Source organism: Pygocentrus nattereri, chromosome 8, assembly GCF_015220715.1.
Source record: "Pygocentrus nattereri isolate fPygNat1 chromosome 8, fPygNat1.pri, whole genome shotgun sequence".
Taxonomy (NCBI): Eukaryota; Metazoa; Chordata; class Actinopteri; order Characiformes; family Serrasalmidae; genus Pygocentrus; species Pygocentrus nattereri.
Window position 1 is genome coordinate 38,264,343 of NC_051218.1, and position 19,629 is coordinate 38,283,971.

General features: G+C 41.0%; 2 protein-coding genes across 2 annotated transcripts in view; one reads left to right on the forward strand and one right to left on the reverse strand.

Annotated features, from left to right (window-relative positions):
* etfdh (electron transfer flavoprotein dehydrogenase) overlaps nucleotides 1-3,207 on the forward strand; it is a 22,220-nt gene extending 19,013 nt beyond the window's left edge. Inside the window, exons 12-13 of the mRNA XM_017692035.2 lie at nucleotides 1,162-1,383; nucleotides 2,586-3,207. Of these exons, the coding sequence (XP_017547524.1) occupies nucleotides 1,162-1,383; nucleotides 2,586-2,749 (386 nt within the window). The 3' untranslated portion in view covers nucleotides 2,750-3,207. The remainder of the gene's footprint in view (nucleotides 1-1,161; nucleotides 1,384-2,585) is intronic.
* Nucleotides 3,195-18,950, reverse strand: ppid (peptidylprolyl isomerase D). The gene is made up of 10 exons (XM_017692036.2): nucleotides 18,715-18,950; nucleotides 17,660-17,800; nucleotides 15,869-15,975; nucleotides 15,421-15,609; nucleotides 12,929-13,051; nucleotides 9,358-9,464; nucleotides 6,989-7,136; nucleotides 5,724-5,810; nucleotides 5,193-5,235; nucleotides 3,195-3,758 (listed from the first exon to the last, which is right to left on the reverse strand). The coding sequence occupies exons 1-10, from the start codon at nucleotides 18,797-18,799 to the stop codon at nucleotides 3,670-3,672; spliced, it is 1,119 nt and encodes a 372-aa protein (XP_017547525.1). The 5' UTR covers nucleotides 18,800-18,950; the 3' UTR covers nucleotides 3,195-3,669.
* Nucleotides 18,951-19,629: the final 679 nt, after the last annotated feature.

Below are 19,629 nucleotides of genomic sequence, written 5' to 3' on the forward strand. Positions count from 1 at the left end.
CTGCATTATGCCAAGTGTAAAGTTTGGTGGAGGGGGGATTATGGTGTGAGGTTGTTTTTCAGGAGTTGGGCTCGGCCCCTTAGTTCCAGTGAAAGGAACTCTTAATGCTTCAGCAGACCAAGAGATTTTAGACAATTTCATGCTTCCAACTTTGTGGGAACATTTTGTTCATGGCCCCTTCCTGTTCCAACCTGACTGCGCACCAGTGCTCAAAGCAAGGTCCATGAAGACATGGATGAGTGTGGACGAACTTGACTGGCCTGCACAGAGTCCTGACCTCAACCTTATAGAACACCTTTGGGACGAATTAGAGCGGAGACCAGCCCATCTTGTCCAACATCAGTGTCTGACCTCACAAATGCGCTTCTGGAAGAATGGTCAAAAATTCCCATAAACACATTCCTCAACCTTGTGGAAAGGCTTCCCAGGAAGAATTGTAGCTGTTCTAGCTGCAAAGAGTGGGCTGAAAAATTAGTGAACCCTATGAATTAAGAATGGGATGCTACTCAAGTTCATGTGTGTGAAGGCAGATGGCTGAATACTTTTGGAAATCTATTTCCAAAATATATTTATAATGTATTATTCATTTTTCAGCATCAGAAAAAAGCAAGTAATCCCAAACCACCAGTGATGTTGAGGTCTGGACTCTAAGGTGGCCAGTCTCTTGACAGCTACACGTCCTTTCGGACCCATAGTGCCGAGTCGTCTTTTTACAGTGGAAGGATGGACAGAAGCACCTGTGGATGTTTTCAGATCTGAAGCAGCTTGATTTTCTCCTCTCTCATAAAGATAAGCTTTAAACTGACGGGGACAGTTTTGATGTCTACCAGATCTTCCAGGTGGTCGCATTTTCTTTGTAGCTCTTAATCATTTTTTCATATAATCAAATCTATTAAGCACAAGCTAGTAGCTGTTTTGTTGAATTAAACAAATTAAGGGTGGCTTTTTTGCACAGTACTATACCCATAAACAAATGAGCATGTTTTCTTTGTTGATTTGCAAGAACTTAACATATAAAATACAAACCTGGTTTATTCTGAACACAGAAAAACTGAAATCACTTGCTTCATAGAAACAGTCATATTTTGACAGGCGAATTAGAAATATTGTAACTAAAAACAAAACAAAAACAAAAAAACCTAATGAAATGTATTTTCTCAGGTATGGACTCGGCTCAGCTGAAACCAGCAAAAGAATGCACGCCCATCGAGTATCCAAAGCCTGATGGAAAAATCAGCTTTGACCTGCTGTCATCAGTGGCTCTGAGTGGGACCAATCACGAGCACGATCAGCCCCCTCACCTCACGCTGAAGGACGACGGTGTTCCTGTAGCACAAAATCTCGCCATCTATGATGGCCCTGAGCAGAGATTCTGTCCTGCAGGTGTGTAGACTAATGACTTAGCACTCAATCGTTCCCTACAAACACTCAGGTACCATACCTACCACAAGTCACAGTCCCTTTGTACCACTATTCAAAATGCCACTGACAGTGCCAAGATTTTCAAGGATGAAATCCAGATAAGAGTCCAGATAATGTTTTTACTGGCATATTAAACCCCATAGCTTTATATGGTGCCAGTAGGTCATTTAGTATTTCGCAGTAATTTTCTGCTCACCTTAACTTGTTTTCAAAGTCCATTACTTCTCTAATTTAAGGACCTCCACAAAATCCCTTCTTGGCATCACTTATGCAGGGAAATGTATTCTTCAGATAAATCCAGTACCATTTTGATCGATCTCCTTGATGAAGAAAATTGTGTATCCTAGGCACCTAAGCATATTGTTAAAACTGTTTATCTTGTCAACAAGTGTCTTCATCACCATATATTATTAGAATATATGCAAGTAAACATACACATTGAATATAGCCACAAGCAGCAATGAGCGCGTCCAAGCACACATTAGGCTAATTAGGCCTAAGATGCAACCATGGTGAAAAGTACAGTGTGCCAAAAAATGTAAGTGAAAATATCAGACAAGGAATGACATTTCTGATATAACATGTAATAACAAACTTAGGTCAGTAAACTGAGTCAAGTGGCACCACTTGTTTATCTGTAGACTTTGTAATTACAAATTTGCAGACCCTAGATCAGAGTCCCTATAATTACATTCTCTCATAAAAGTATGTTGCTTTTTTTTTTTTTTTCCGGAAGAAAAAGTCCTATATCTACAAAATGATAACTTTACAGGAGAAAGAAAACACATACTTCAATTACAATGTAAGTCAATGGAACCAGACATTTTTCCAAGTGATCTTGGGCTGTTTCTTTTGTTCCATTCATCTTCAAATTTACACACAATACACAGTAGTTCTTTTCAAATTATGTTAAAAACTGAAAAACACACACACACACACATATATATGTATCTCAAAGCACTCATAAATACCTAAGTGCTTTATATAGCACTTATGTATTTCTATGTGCGTAAAACTACAGCATACTTTAAAGCATGTCTTACGTGGCTTTTCATGCTTTTTTTTGTCTGAATTTATGTGGTTATTGATATGTTTATATATCCTATGTTGCTTTTTATTTAATTGATCAAGTTAACAGTATGTTTCTGGTGCCTCCTTCACAGGTGTGTACGAGTTTGTTCCCCTGGAGTCAGGTGAAGGTATGAGACTACAGATAAATGCACAGAACTGTGTGCACTGCAAGACGTGTGATATCAAAGACCCCAGCCAGAACATCAACTGGGTCGTCCCTGAGGGGAGCGGAGGACCAGCCTACAATGGCATGTGAAATGTGGCTTCTTTCTAGGGTTCTTTTATGGTTTTCTTCAGGTTTTATATAGGCTCCTATGGCATCATGCACAGGGTCTATGTTTTATTAACCTTCAAGGAGGATTGCAGTACTTTATGTGCCTACAGAACATTCCCATATCCTCTGATATGGGCATTAAGAGTGGAATTATCATGATGTAAGTGGCATAGGTGTTTGTTCAATGAAACAAGGCTTGAAAGGCTACTGGAACACAGTTTTAATGTAAAAGATTAACATGTGTGACCAAGCAAACTTTTACAGGCTGCTCAGATGAACAGCAGTATTTTTGGTTTGTCTGCATACGCACACTTAACTGATGGGTGATGCTATTGTGTTAGCTGGACAGGTACTAGCCTATGCGCTAACAGCTCTAGCTCATTTGTTGCTGTACATAGTAGCAAATTCAGAAACTGGTAGAATAAACTCATTTTACCAAATCTCTGGTTTGTTTATTTCAACAGACACAGACTCTTGTGAGAATAAGCTAGACTTTATTATAGTGAATGCTAGGATCGTTCCAGAAACATTTCCTTTAATACTCTTAATTCCAATGAATGAACAGCAAGTTTAAGACAAATAAATATAGAGACAATCCACAGAGGCAAGCTCTGCTTGGGCGATTCTGAACAGCAGTTTAGAACCAAGTCAAACCTTCTTTAAAATGCATTACACACAGAACAAAATCAAGTATTTTATGTTCTCTATAATGAAACTTATTCCCTGTTTTAGTGCTTCCTTCTGTAAACTGCAAGTTTACTTCAAGTTAGAGAATTCCTGCCTCTCTGACTTCTTCCTCACATACCTGGGCTTACATCACTTTGAGACTGAACCGTGGACTATAGGCAAATGTGTGTGAGCTCATGAAGGTAGAGCCGCATGTTGTGAGGTCACTGCAGGCTTTACGCAAACATTTTGGCATAGATCTTCTTTTCCCTCTCCTTCTCCTCCTTCACTTTCTGATGGACCTTCACGATCTCGTTTGCAATAGCTGAGGGAAGAGGAAGAACAGAACTACGTTAAAAATCAGTGGTGGCCGAAGTACAAAACTAATGTACTTGTTTTCACGTTTTTATACACATGAACCAAAAGGAGTGACAGATTTCACAATGTAGTGGAGTAAAAAGTAAGATATTTGACTTTGAAATGTAGTGGATTGAAAGTAAAAAAAAGTCACCCAAAATGGAAAAACTTCAGTACAGATACACAAAACTACTTAAGTAGAGTAACAAATTACATTAGTTACGATCCACTACTGTGAAAAATACTGAGGATTAAATTACGTGCAAAGTAGGAAAACCATTTTTCAGCCAACTGTATCGGTTAATAACAAATTTTATTTACTTTAAACCTCCTTTTGAAGTAGGAACTTAATCATTCAAGCTGTGGAATGATTTAGAATTGTATGCATTAGAGAGCTACAGAATTGGCTAAACTAAAATGATGCACACAGACCAGGAGCATTTTTACAGAGGACAATAATACGACAACAACGACTTTCACTCTTCACACAGGTTCTTCTGTTACGGACTTGACATCGTAACAATATCCATGAAAAAAAGGCCATGGTCAATATTTCAATTAAAATTATAGATTAAAACTGATCTGCTCACTCTACTCAACAATTCGATAGAAAATCTCCATTTACATGTTCACTACAAGTAATCAGATACAAAAAAAAAAAAAAAAAACAAACACGCAAACAACGTAATGTAGACGTTACATGACAACAAGCATCATGTGTGTCCATTCAGAGTGAGAGGAGTAGCAGTGAGTGAGCTATTAGTCATCTTATTAGCAGATTATTAGGCTGCATGTAAACATGGCTACTGAAAACTAGCCCCGGGCATTTAAGTTCATTTTAACATGGGCTAATAATGACTGATCAATTTAGAACGTTACAATATAGAACTTTCAGTAGCTCATCATTATATTTTCCACAGATTTTATGAAATCTTTAGGTTTTGGTCATACAATCAAGAAAGTATTATAGTTCGTCAGTTCCTCTGTTTAAAACTGGGTTCTGGCACTGCCTATCAGTACTAGACTCCATGCTCTTTACATGGAACGCTTTAAAATATTTTGGTGCATTAACACAAAGTACTGTGTGTGTGTGTGTGCTCATAAGTGTGCATATTACATTATTTTTACAAGGGCTTACTACACAGTTCAGCAAGTCAGTCTTTTAGAAATATGGTTAATAAGAAAAGCATAACCATTTCCTAATAATAATCTTAATAACCCCCCCCCCCCCCCCCCCCCCATTCCATTTTACAGGTTTTTTCCATATTAAGATTTGCATTTTATTTTAAGAGTTTAAAACCCCATGCAATCAAAAGCTAGGCTTAATCGGTGCCTAAAACACCACCTTTGTTTATTTCAAGAGGTAAAACCAATTGATTAGTCTGATTGGAACAACTCTCACCTTTGTCATTTGGTGCAATCTCCTGGGCTTTCTTTAGATCAATCTGTAATTTGAGAAAACGAACGGTAAATGCTATAGTAAATATAAAAAAAAGATGTTGGTAGAGCCTAGAATTTGTGGCAATCTTCCATAAGCATATTTGTGAAATGATTCAAGTGTGTGGTTAGATTAGCCCATCAAAATGTGCATGTCCGAGCTCCAATTTCAGAAGTTCTCAGGCTTAATACAAATGGATGTCTAAAGGAGAGCTCGCTCTCTCTGCAAGCTCATCTGAGGTCACTATAATCTGGCCAATTTCACTGAAGAAGCTGGATGCTCCATTTCTGAGGTATGTATTTCAATGGCTGGTCCAATTTAAAACAAATGAATTGGATAAGGTGCTGCTGTGTCTCTCCTGTCTGTCTGAGTGAGGAAAAGAACACATTTAGTCCACTGAGTGGTGAACAATTTAATGAGCAGTATAGATTTACATTCATTAGCTCATTAGTGTAACTGTTACAGAAGAAGCTCAGAGTATGTTTCTTTTCTTACCAAGGCTTTACTGAACTCCTTCAGACCTTGCCAGGCCTGAGCTCTCCTGAACAGAGCTTTAGCGTGTGTCTGATTGAGCTCCAGAGCCTGGAAGGAACAGAAAAGAACAGGTGAGAATGCTACAGATTCAATTTCAGCAGTAAAGTTTGGCAGTTCTTTCTCATTAAACGTCAATTATTTGTATTACCTGACCTTCTGTATTTGAAAAAGAACGTCTTCATTACAAGCTGTAGCTCCTAATTAAATACGGCTACAAATGTGTGTCCTGTTTTGGAGAGCCCTATGCCTATTCTCACACAGGGGTTGGCAATGTGACGATGTATTAAGATTATAAAAATGATAAATTATGTGACCTCACAATATACTTTTCTGAAAACATCATGGATATAGGCGGTACATTAAAAACACTGACCAACAAAGAGCACAATCAGGCCAGTTTAAGTGGACTTATTAAAGCACAATGCCAGCCAGCCTGCCTATATGCCAGGATAAAACTCTGTTCTGAAGAGTATTTTTAAAATGAGGTAATAAACATCTAAAAGTATTGTGATATTATAATTCTGCCATCCCCTACTCTCATATACTTTAGTTAACAATCAAAACCAGGTCTGCTCAGACCACAGCTTGAAATATTTTATCTAACCTGATTGGACTTCACAGTTCAAACATCAATTCTTAAGTATGGGTCAGGCTGGGGTCACTTAAATTTCATGTCCGGGTTTCTTTATGGCCACCTCTGTGTTTCTGCACTCACTGTCCATTTTATCAGCTCCTGTTACTATATAGGTGCACTTTTTAGTTCTACAATTGCAGACTGTAGTCCATCTGTTTCTCTCATACTTTATTAGCCCCCTTTTACCCTGTTCTTCAGTGGTCAGGACCCCCATGGACCCTCACAGAGCACATACTATTTGGGTGGTGGAACTGTGCTGGACATTAACCCTCCAGGACTGGAGCTATGCACCCCTGTTTTAAGTAATCCAGTAGGTCAGGAGTGCCCAATTCTGATCCTAGAGATCTACCACCCTGCAGAGTTCCGATCGAACACACCTCACTCTAATGTTCAGATGCCTCTGAAGGCCTTCATTACCTGGATCAGGTGTGTTTGATTAGGAGTGGAGCTAAACTCTTAGATAGGTTTGTAGGTTAACCACTAAACTCAAATGTACTTATAAGCATATTATTTGATTTTACATATATATTTGATATTACTTTACTATGTACTAGTAGCTGGAGCCAATAACAGGGTACACAGACCCACATACCTCATCACAGCTCTCCACAGCCTCCTGCCATTGCTGCATCTTGAGCTTGCAGGCTGCTGTGTTGAGAATACAGCTCAGGGCAGTGGGCTCCAGCTTCTTTTGAGCACCCTCATCATCATCCAGGATATCACCACATACTTCTAAATACCTGAGAGCAATGGAAGATCATGGTCCATTAGGCTCACAATTCAAGTGTTAAGGGTACAAATTTTAAACTGATAGCAATATTCATACATTATACATATACACCTCTCCATGGATCACCACCTTATCGTGCCCGGCCGGGCTCAGCTCGAAGGAGTTACATGAGTCCCCCATCTCATCGACCCACCACCAATGGGAGGGGCAGTAGTAGGGGTTCGGTGCTTTGTGGATCGAGGAATGGCCTCTCTGATCTGAACCCGAGTGTTCAGTTTTTAGACTTCTGCGCAAACCAGTTTGTCCATCACGAACACCATGTTTGAACACAAGGATGTCCATAAGTGCACATGGCACCAGGACACCCTAGGCCGCAGTTCAATGATTGACTTTGTAGTCGTGTCATAGGACTTCCGGCCATGTGTTTTGGACGCTCGGGTAAAGAGAGGAGCTTAGCTGTCAACTGATCACCACCTGGTGGTGAGTTGGATCAGGTGGTGGGGGAAGATGCCGGTCAGACCAGGCAAGCCCAAACATATAGTGAGGGTTTGCTGGGAACGTCTGGCAGAAGAACCTGTCAGATTGATCTTCAACTCACACCTCCGTCAGAACTTTGACCAGATATCGGGGGAGGTAGGGGACATTGACTCAGAATGGGCCATGTTCCGTTCCTCCATTGTTGAAGCGGCTGACTGTAGCTGTGGCCGTAAGGTAGTTGGTGCCTGTCGGGGCAGTAATCCTCGAACCCGGTGGTGGATACCCCAGGGGAGAGATGCCGTCAAGCTGAAGAAGGAGTCCTACTGGGCATGGTTGGCCTGTGGGACACCAGAGGCAGCTGGCAGGTATCGTCAGGCCAAGCGATCTGCGGCTTCAGTCGTCGCCAAGGCAAAAACCCGTGTGTGGGAGGAGTTTGGTGAGGCCTTGAGAAGGGGAAAGCAGTGTGCCACTAGCACTGTATATAGTGGAGATGGTGTGCTGCTGACTCCGACTGAAGATCATTGGGCAGTGGAAGGAATACTTTGAGGACCTTCTCAATCCCACCGACACGTTCTCCAGTGAGGAGGCAGAGTCTGGGGACATGGGAATAGGCTTGTCCATTACTGAGGCCGAAGTCGCTAAGGTAGTTAAGAAGCTCCTTGGTGGCAAGGCTCCAGGGGTGGATGAGATCCGTCCCGAGTCCCTCAAGGCTCTGGATGTTGTGGGGCTGTCTTGGCTGACACGCCTTTTCAACACTGCGTGGACATCGGGCGTGGTGCCACTGGATTGGCAGACTGGGGTGGTAGTGCCTCTTTTTAAAAAGGGAGACCGGTATGGAGTCAAATTGGGGTCTTTAATGGTGACGAGAAAAAAAAGAAAAAAATATCGCAAATATAAGATTAGCATTTTACGTTCCTATTTTGTTTCTGCAATACTTTCCCTCTTTTGCGTTTCTTTCTTTTGTTTGCGCGTCACACTGCTTTTCTTTGCATTTCACATTTTATGTTGCTGCTTTTTTTTGGCAATAATTTCTCCCTTTTGCGTTTCTTTCTTTTGTTTGCGCGTCAAACTGCTTTTCTTTTCTGAGCGGGAGATTGACAGGCGGATTGGTGCTGGGTCAGCAGCGATGCAGGCTCTTTACCGGTCTGTTGTGGTAAAGAAAGAGCTGAGCCATAATGACCGAAAGAATGAGATCGCGAATACAAGCGGCTGAAATGAGTTTCCTCCGCAGGGTGTCTCGACTCTCTCTTAGAGACAGGGTGAGAAGTTAGGTCATCCGGGAGGGACTCTGAGTAGAGCCGCTGCTTCTTCACGTCGAGAGGAGCCAGCTGAGGTGGTTCGGGCATCTGGTTAGGATGCCTCCTGGACGCCTCCCTCGGGAGGTGTCACAGGCAAGTCCACCTGGGAGGAGAACCCGGGAAAGACCCAGGACACGCTGGCATGACTATATCGCACAGCTGGCCTGGGAGCGCCTCAGAATCACCCTTTGAGAGCTAGTGTAAGTGGCTGGGGAAAGGGAGGTCTGGGCCTCATTGCTTAGGATGCTGCCCCTGCGACCCGAACCCCGGAGAAGCAGAAGATGATGGATGGATATACATATACATTTAAACTAGACTACCTGAGGAATTACTACATTTTAAAAAAAAGAAGACCATGGTGTGTCTCAGATGTAATGCATTTTTAAAAAGGATAAGTGCTGAAGAAATGTGATGACTTGAATGAAGAGTAGGCAGGGTTCAGAATGAGGTACTCACCTGAGAGCTTTGGAGTACTTCTTAATAGCAGCCTGCCAGTTCTGCGCCTTGAAAAAGTTATTTCCAATGTTCTTGACGTTTTCAGCCACATCCAAGATTTTATCAGCCTGAGAGATGGAAAATTGCGCAATTATCTTATTATCATGCCCTGTGCATGAAAGTGCATATTGAGTATAAGCAGTGAAATAGGAGAATTTTTATATTTCTCTTTTCTGAATGATGCTCTGAAAAGCACATTACATGTGTTTTTTTTTTGTTTTGTTTTCCTCATTTTAGGCCATCGATATGTGCAGTACTAGATGTCAGGTAAGGTCAAATATTAAATGTAAAAGGCCACAGTTCAGAGTTTAGTGCTTTTACACTATTTTTTTGCACACACATGCTGAATCAGGTACAGTGAAGTTTATGAATGTTTAGATGTCAACACAGTTATCATTTTAGCCGTCTACAATGGCCTATATGAAAATAGTACTAAATATGAGCTCAAACATTTTCATTTAATGTGTGGATGTTTATCCAAACTGTAAGAACAGTGGAAGAGTTACACCATTTTCATACATAACCCCACCATTTTTAGGGGCCCTAGAGTAACTAGATAACTGACTGCTCAGCCGTTCCATGGGCATGTGTGTTAATCCCTAATTACAAGTAAGCAGAAAAAAACGTCTAGGGTTCATTTCAAGTGTAGCATTTGCATCTGGAATCTGTTGCTGTAAATTCCATGCAAGTCCATGGAAAACTGGCCTGTGACAAAAGAGTTCTTTCCCTGGTGAAGAAAAAACCCTTGTCAACAGTTGGCCCGATCCAGTCCACCCGCCAAGAGGTAGGCGTATATGTGCCACAATCAACAATCAAATGAAGTCTCCACCAAAGCAAATGCAAAGGGTTTACCAGAAGATGTAAACTATTGTAATTAGCAAGGAAGACCATATTAGAGTTTGTACTAACATCTAAAAGAGCCTGTACAGTTATAGAGCAACATCTTATGGACATATGAGACCATCAAGTTGTACAAGAATGATGGCAAGAGAAGATTATGGAAAAGGCAAACACACTGCTCATGTTTCAAAGCATACCACCACATCCATCAAGCATGGAGGAGGTAGTATTACAGCATGGGCATGTATGGCTGCCAGTGGAACTGGTTCTCTTGTATTTATTAATGATAACTGTTGACAAAAGCAGCAGGATGAATTCTTAAGTTTATAGAGCTGTATTATCTGCTTAGATTCAGCCAAATGCTTCAAAACTCACTGGACAATGATTCATAGTGCAGATGGAAACATACCAAGAAAGCAACCCAAGCCTTTCTTTTAAGACAAAGATGTGCAGTGTTCTGCACTGTTCTGCCAATCACCGATCACCAAACTTGAACCCAATTGAGCATGCATTTTACTTACTAAAGGCAAAACTGAAGGTTAAATGTCTCAAGAACAAGAAGACAGCTGCAAGAAAGGCCTGGCAGAGGCCTGGCAAATCCAGCTTTGAGAAATGTCCATGTTTTTAGGCTTCAGGGACTTATTGATAGCAGGTTTTGCAACCAAATATTAAAAATTATAAATTCATTTACAATTGTTAATTTTGCTCAGTTACTTTTGAGACCCTAAAAGTAAGGGGATGGGGTGTCTGTATGAATATTGTTATAAATGACCCAATTTAGAAAAACTTTAAATATCATCAAATTAAAATCGCACCTTGAGCTTACATTCATTATTTAATTTCAACATTAAGATGCTGTGGACAGACAGCTAACACAACAGTCAGGGTTGACATTTACACTGTGTTAAAGTCACCTAAAAACAAATTCAAACTTTTACTTTTGTTGGTTCATGTCCATGGTCACAGTAATTTTAAGCATGATTCACTGTATCACACCAAAATATCTCTTATTTCTGTACTCTTCTTTCGAAGTGTAATAACTCTGTCTCACCTCAAAATGTCTTCTTTTGTATTTTAAAAAATAATAACAAACAATAAATTCAATTCCAATAATGTCCCATCACCAGCATCTATCTTCATAAGCTCAGTTAGTTTAGAGACTGTCCATGATGCTGTGTTTCACTTTGTCATGGTATGGATAGAAAATTGTAACGATTTGTAAGAGATCTGGGGATCTTGCCCATCTAACTATATGCTATTCAACGGTATTAAAGATCAGAAATATGATCATTACAGGAATGTTATTAAAGTTTATATATATTATATATATGCATGCATGAATCATAGTGTGCCAGTTATTAAAAATTGTTAGATTAGATGTTTTCTGTTCCTTGAGTTCCAAGAAGTCTGCACATCACACACAGTTCATCTGTATGTATTACAATGTATGTTTTCTAAGGGGAGTAAAACTCAAGAGTGTGCAGTCATTGTCACTCATCTGTGTAGGCCATGGCAATGAGTGCTTGTCTCGTGGCAAATGCTAATTGGGCCAAGAGGCCTCTTCAGATACGCCGGGGTGTTATAAATTCATATGGTGAAAACATAGATTAGTGCGGGCTGGAGGACGGATTGTTGAGAATTTGAGAGAATTTAAGCCTTAACTCATTGTCTTGGCCTAGATGGGAGAAAGAGCTCAGCCAAGTCCACACTCAGTTTTACTGGGGTGATGGGCTCTTTAATGGCTCTCAGGCTAATTTTATTTATTCTCTTTCACCTTTGTTAAACTTTTTCATATTTAGCATGATTTTTGTCTTGATTTATATTTTTCATATTTTTCTTCATGATCATAAAATTGTTTTATCCAACGGTTTCATCCAATAAACTGGCAAAACTACTTTTGGACTAGTTGTTTTTAAACCACAACAGACAATTTTCCATTTTTCACAATCTTACAGATTTCAAAATTCTAGTTTATCAGTTTTTTAAACACAGTAGCACAAGTTACAGTTTATTCTATCTAGTGTTGGACAATATATAGTAACTGATACAGCCTGTAGTGTGTAGTTTCACTTGAACTGGGTGGCAAAGTGACTAACAAACAATTTGCATGGTGAAAGTTCAACTTCAAGTGTGATTTTGTAGCCAGGAGCAGAGAAAACACAGACCAATCTGCAAGGCTTTGCGCTGAATCTCTTCACAGGAGCAAAAATACTGCAGGCTGTGGATAAGGACAAGCTTTGTTTTATTTAATTTCAGTTTGTAGGCTTTTAATCCTCTCTCAACTCTTACTTGCTGTTCAAACACCAGAAACTCAGCTCAAACTCAAAGATAAGATAATCCTCTATTAGTCCCACAACGGGGAAAAGCTGATCAGGGATCAGGAGTTATGATGATGCTGCAGTTAAACCTCGATTGACCGAACCATATGGCACTAGCTGCACAGAAAGGATCTTCTGAGACTGCTGCTGGTAACTTGCTAATGGCTTAGAGCTTAAGGTTTCTGGGTGGAACTTGCCCTTGTGACATTTGGTTGCACATTATGTTCATCAATTTTCATGCATACCATGTATTCTCATACATCTGCATGTATCAAACTAATGTCCACTCAATGACTGTTCAAGACAAATACATGTGCCGTTACACCTCTACCACATGCCTAATTTTTTCAGAAGGCATGTTGAGAGACACTCACATCCTTGAAGTCAAAGTCTGAATCCTCAGGGAAATCCGGGTGCACGTCTCCAGAGCCGTCATTGGGAGCAACACCCCAGTCATCTCCTGCCTTGTGCTCACCACATTCAGCAATGATACATGGCTGAGAAAGAAAGTAGTGAACAAACACAGACAAACATTTAATACTTTTTAAACTGTACGATCTGAGTCTTGACTGTGATTAACACTCAGAAGAACGAAGGAAAGATAAAACCTTCATCTGGTCATACTTCACATAATTAACAGCTCCTATAGTGACAGCATGCACCATATTAAAGTATTTAGAGATCATTTCCCAGACGTGACTTTCAAACTGATGGTTTGACCAAAACTCTTAAGTTACACATCTTCCCCTTACCCTTAATGTAGCCTGGCGCCTGAAGTTTTTAACAGCTTAGTTTGGGGGCTGCGCAGCAAATGAAGCTAACATGTAACAGAACTTTAGAGCTATTATTATTGTTGTTTATGTTGTGGTTTCACAGAATGACAAATTTATCAATTCAAATAGACATTGCCATCATTTGAAGCATGAATTTTGTCTGTGCATTTGTCCATTTTGATAAATAACAGCATAGCATATAGCGGGAGACAAACAAATTTGATCGGGGGCCTAATTCCCACAGCAAATATTTTTCAGGCCCCCAATGTGTTCTCCCCTAAAACACACACTACTCATAGTCCTTTATTCATATACTTGACTCTTTACATTTTCACCCAATTACACAATCTTAAATTACAGCTATGCAAAATCATGTGCTCAATTTATCCTGGTGTTCATAATAAATCAGTCTAAACAAGCTAGTTCAATATGTGGAGCAGCTAATAGGCCTGGCTTATAAATAACCCCCTAATGTTACCCACAAGGGGGAACAATCAGTGCTCAGGTAAAAAAAACATTACTGTGAAACTGCAAAATAAAAAGAAAACTCAAGTATAAACTACCTGAATGCCTCTTACAAGCTTCAGATGTCCACATCTAACCCTGCATGCACACTGCTGGCAAATCGCTTGGGCAGCCTTTGAGTGGACACTGGTGGCCGTTTTGAAGTGAAAGCACACTTTTGTTTTTTTCATGAGATCCCAGTTTATACAGCAGTTAGTTCTGGTCATGCAAGCTGACTGGTCGAGAGGCGTTCTAGCTATACTGTTATTTCACCATAACATCATGTTTTTTTTCACAAACACCATCACTCCGATAAGACGCTGTTGCTAAGCAACAACTTTGACAGCTGTCCGACACGCTCAAGCCATTTGAATGTTTTTCCTTACTTTGCTATCCATTGAAAATGGACACTTTTTAGATCACATCTGACCGACAGCCAACTTGGTCAGACTCTGAAGATGAGACTACACTAAATTCACAAACTGTCACCACTGAGCAGCTTTTCAGTCGGAAATAAACCCAGTACCATTCACCAAACGTGTCGTCTGATCTTCAGAGTCTGACCGGACTGAGCCATAAAACTACAATAAAAAGCAAAAAAGCTGCTCAGTGGCGATGATAGATTGGGAATTTAGAGTAAGGAGCTGGAGAACAAACTGCCAGCTGAGCAGCGAGTGGGTGGAGTTCATTACTCTGGCGTAGCAATGAGCTGCTTGTTAAGGAACTGTGAACATTAAAAGCCATGTTTACAGCCCAGTATATTACTTTCTTACTTTATTTATTTAACTGTTGTATAAAAGCAATAGAACACTTGAGGTTCTGTGCTAGCGCTATAATATCACGGTACATGGTAGGTGCAGTGTGCTGCAAGAGACATGAGACTCTTTTCTGAGCTGTTATGTCTGCCCTGTTTCTCTGCTCATCTGCCTAAAAATGTGTAGAGCTGAACTTCATTGCATCGCTCAGATCACCTGCTTTGTGTTGCGAATGGTTGCAACACTGCTCACCATTGAGTGTCACTGGCTCTAATGCAGTTAAGGTAGGGTTGCCTTAAGTTTTTGGCCCAGTGAAACAGTGAATATATACCTCTGTCAGCTTGACACTAACTTAAGCAAAGACACTAACATTGCAAAACTGCATACAGGTGAAAATTATGAGACATTGCAATGGTCAAAATAAAAAGTATGATAATAAATAAAGAATGTATTAAAAATATATATTTGACTTTACACAGAAGGGATCTACTTCTAAACTTCCAAATTCACTCACTAGAAAAAAAATTCCAGTAATTACATATTAGCTAGTTTTACAACGTAATATTACAGTTTTCATTTCATTTGCATGTTTTAAAAACTTAAAGATTTCATTTTAGTATTGGTTTTATATCATCATTATCTATAATGACCCTGCCTAAAATCTCCCATTACCTGCTCTTTGGCACAGCATATTAAAAGGCTTCAAACTTGTCTTGGCTCATTGACTACAATCAGTGGTAAGGGGAAAACGATTTGATATAGACAGATTAATTCATTATACTTCACTTTAACTTTAGTGTTTGAAATGTCAGAGGCAGGCACATCTCAACCCACCTTCACAGGATTATCATCCTGTGTATCAATTCCCTCCAGGATCTTGACGACACCCATTCCCTTTAGCACTTGCCCAAAAATCACATGCTTGTCATCCAGGTGAGGAGTGGGCACGGTAGTGATGAAGAACTGCGAGCCGTTGGTGTTGGGCCCAGCATTGGCCATGCTGAGGAGACCCTCTCTGTCATGCTAACGAGGATACCAGAACAAGAGATGACTTCATTAAAAATCTCCACTTCATTTATTCTCAGAAAAGGGCTGAGGATGCAGTCATTAACCACCTTGTTCCTCAAAGCAGGCACGACTAATTTAGCTCGATCCACAAGGGGCCGCGCCAAGTGGCGTGTTTATTTCAGTCTGGTGCAGAGCAATTATCTAGCAGTGATGTAAACAGACCTGAAAATGTTTTTGCTTTACTGTAGACATTAACAGAACCCAGCTCTTATACCTTATAGTGGAAGTTTTCATCCTCAAACTTGTCCCCATAGATGCTTTCTCCGCCGGTGCCGTTCTGATTAGAGAAATCTCCTCCTTGCACCATAAACTTCTTGATGACTGGAATAAACAGAAGAATACTAAGTTATAGAACAAATCCGTAGTTTCTATCAAAGCTTTTGCAGAAAGACTCAGGGGATATCAAGACAAAAAGCCATGCGGAATTAGGATTAACTTTACAGGCACCTGCATATACAGGGAATTCAAAACTGTCACGTATGTAAACAAGAAAGCACAGCTTTTAAAAATATACTGCTTAAAATATACGTGGCCTATACCCAGTGGAACTCATCTATTAAGGAATAACATCGTTACCAAAATCTACATTTTTAGCTATATATGTATTCAGCACTATATGCAAACCAGGACGTGATAGTTTTTTTAAAAAAAAAAGGAAATTCTACCCGTTTTTCATATTTTCTGCATAATTAAATAGTTGGGTCATCCAGGGTGTTTTCAAGCCAAATTCTCTGATTTAGAGACACTAACAGAGCCAGAATTGTTCACCAGACATCTGAATAGAAACCAGACATCCGAAGCATTCAATGTCTCGAAAAGCTCCCACACAGAAAGCTATTACACAAGATGGTTACTGATGCCTTTGCAGAACTGTTTTATTTTGGCTACATGGGAAGGTTTATTAGAAAACTGCCTGTTTAAGGTGTTTCCTCAGCATCTCAATGGGATTCAAGCCAAGACTTTGACTCGGCCATCACAAAACCTTCACTTTGTTTCTTTTAAACCATTCAGATCATGTTATGATCAAGCTTGTAACAGTAGAAAAACCCTTTGTGGTGCTATATAGAACCTCCATCAATCCATTCTGCATCAATCTAAAGAATCATTTTAAAGAACCATTTCAGCAGGAAATAGTTCTATATACAGCTCATGATTCTAAACAGAACTGTTCCCTTTTCTGAAGAACCATCCTTGGCTTCATTAACTTAGTGTACACTTTAAATGATATACTTGCAAAATACTGAGACAGAATTTTAAAGTATAAAACCATTCTAACCTCTTTTTCTTCCCTCCCACTCTGTTCTCTCTCTCTGTCTCTCTCGCATGCGTCGAGATGTTCGGTTGGCCTGTCTGGAGGTGCCGATTCGTGTTTGCAGCACTCTGGAATCGGCCCTGTCCCGCTCAACAGAGATTAACACAACCCTTCTAACCTATCTTTCTTCCCTCCCACTCCGTTCTCTCTCTCTATCTCTCTCACATGTGTCGAGATGCCCCGTTGGCCTGTCTGGAGGTGCCCCATTCGTGGTTCCAGCGTTCCAGCCATCTTTTTGCACTCTCTTTGTACTGTTGTTCTTGTTTCTGTTCTGTTTCTTCTGTGCGGGTCGACCCACGGGGGTTGGGTTCCTCGGACTGAGCCTTGGTCCCTTCTAAGGTTTCTTCCTCTTAAAGGGAGTTTTTCCTTACCACTGTAGTCACCACAAAATTGGCTTCACTGTGGTGATGCTCATAAGAGGCGTGGACCTGTTTTTCTGTAAAGCTGCTTTGTGACAACCTTGTTGTAAAAAGCGCTATATAAATAAACTTGAATTGAATTGAATTTTATCAATACCCTTCAATACTAATCACCAGTAGGTAAACCAGATCTACATGGGTTTTCCAACTTGTATGTAGGGAGAAATAAATGGATGCGAAAGATGAATGCTCTGAACCATGATGAACCAGATGAACATCAGAGGTTATAAAACCATTCACCTCTGTCTGATACGAGCCACATGGAGTTACTTACTGCGGTGAAACGGGCAGCCCTTGAAGTGCAGTGGTTTTCCAGTGCTTTTGCCTGTTCCCGCCTCGCCGGTGCACAGTGCTCGGAAATTCTCCGCCGTTTTGGGGACCACATCAGCGAAGAGCTCGAAGACGACCCGCCCAACTGATCAAAAACATTAGAGGTTAGAACTTAAAGTGGGAATTCCACTGATTTCTGCATAATTAAACATAAGAAGAAAACAGTCGTCCAGAGTGGTTTGGTGTGAAATGCTCCTTTCTAGAGAAACTTCTAGAGAATCTTCCTCACAGAAAGTTATTGCATGAAACGGTTATGAATACACTGCCTTAGGCCTGAGACATTCCTCCTTCTCCAACTGTAATTCAGAGGAAATTTCTTCTTAAAAGCTACTTAGGCAGTTCAATTGGAATTTGTGCGAACAATTCTGCGGTTTAAGGACATGAATCTAATGTAGACGTTTTCTTAGAAGAACAAATTTAAGAAAAAACTTATTGATGAACGAGGCCCATTTATGAGAAGGTTGTGGCCTCAAAATCCACTCATGGCGGAGGGATACATGCAGGGCGTCATGAGGCGAAGTAGTGCCAAGAAGACTTCAGATTTTCCATTATTTTACCAACATTAACATATAAAAACACATCATTTTTATAGTATTATTTTAATACTGTGCTTTGGGAGAAGTACAGCGACTGTATTGCACTCATAGTGACCCCTGGTTCCCATCAGCACTACTGTAAAGAAATCGGAGTCCGTTTCTCTACAACCGACCACTCTGAAAGACTTGTTTTACACCTAAACCACTGAATTACGCAGAAATTTCGCTTTGGACCACGTTGTTAGCACAGCTGGTTGAAAGAGAAGGCGTGTTAGTAACAGAGCACACAATACACGGTTTCTCCATTCAAAGCTTGACCCAAAGAAGCTAAAAAAGCCAACATGAAGCGTCTGAGCTGTGCGAGTCGCCGGCTGTCGGCTCGGCTGTGTGAGAACAGCGAGCCCGCAGTGCTGTTAGCCGCACACTGCACAACCACAACAAGCTTCATTGTAGAAGTTCTGACCTCTTTCACCACCAATATCTACGTCAAAGAAAACCCGAGGGTTGTCGGCATTGCCGGGCTTGCTGGCGGGTGTTGGGTTTGACATTCTGAGGTTTGTGTGCTGAAGGAAAGTCGCCTCGCTGCTGAAGCCCCCTCGCTCCGAGAGACAGAGAGCTGCATGGAATGTTCTCGAGCTGAGCGCGTCACTGCAGCGCCCCCTACTGACAGGGAGTTCATCCGGCTGGAGGCACGTGCAGACTGTAGTCCCTCTGTCCTTGCATGCTGTTAGCCCCCTTTCATCCTGTTCCTCGATGATCAGGACCCCCACAGAGCAGGTGCTGTTTGAGTGATGGGTCATTCTCAGCAGTGACGCTGATGTGCTGTGTTAGTGTGTGTTGTGCTGGTCTGAGTGGATCAGACGCAGCAGTGCTGCTGGAGTTTTTTAGCACTGTGTCCACTCGCTGTCCGCTCTATTAGACACACGTACCTTGTCAGTCCGTCTTGTAGATGTGAAGTCAGAGACGATAGCTCATCTGCTGCTGCACAGTTTGTGTTGGTCATCCTCTAGTCCTTCATCAGTGGTCACAGGATGCTTCCCAACTTTGGGAAGAACCTCAAAAGGCATAGGTAGATAGGTGAGATACCATTCTTAATCCATAGGGTACATGAAGTTTAGAGGTCTGTAGTGATGGACTCTGCAGAAAGTTGCCGACCTCTGCGCATTATACGCCTCAGCATGTTGTCTGGATGTTTTTGGTTGGTGGCCTGTTCTCAGTCCAGCAGCACTGCTGTGTCTGATCCACTCAGACCAGCACACCACACACTAACACACCACCACCATCAGTGTTACTGCAGTGCTGAGAATGATGCACCAGCCAAACAGTATCTGTTCTGTGAGGGTCCAGGGGGGTCCTGACCACTGAAGAACAGGGTGAA

Excerpts from the sequence above, each read along its gene's own strand:
- ppid (XM_017692036.2), bottom strand. The coding sequence starts at position 18,799 with ATGTCAAACCCAACACCCGCCAGCAAGCCCGGCAATGCCGACAACCCT. Across the intron at positions 15,610-15,868 it reads ATGAAAACTTCCACTATAAG|CATGACAGAGAGGGTCTCCT; the intron begins GTATAAGAGCTG and ends TATCCTCGTTAG. Across the intron at positions 5,236-5,723 it reads AGGAGTTCAGTAAAGCCTTG|ATTGATCTAAAGAAAGCCCA; the intron begins GTAAGAAAAGAA and ends CTCAAATTACAG.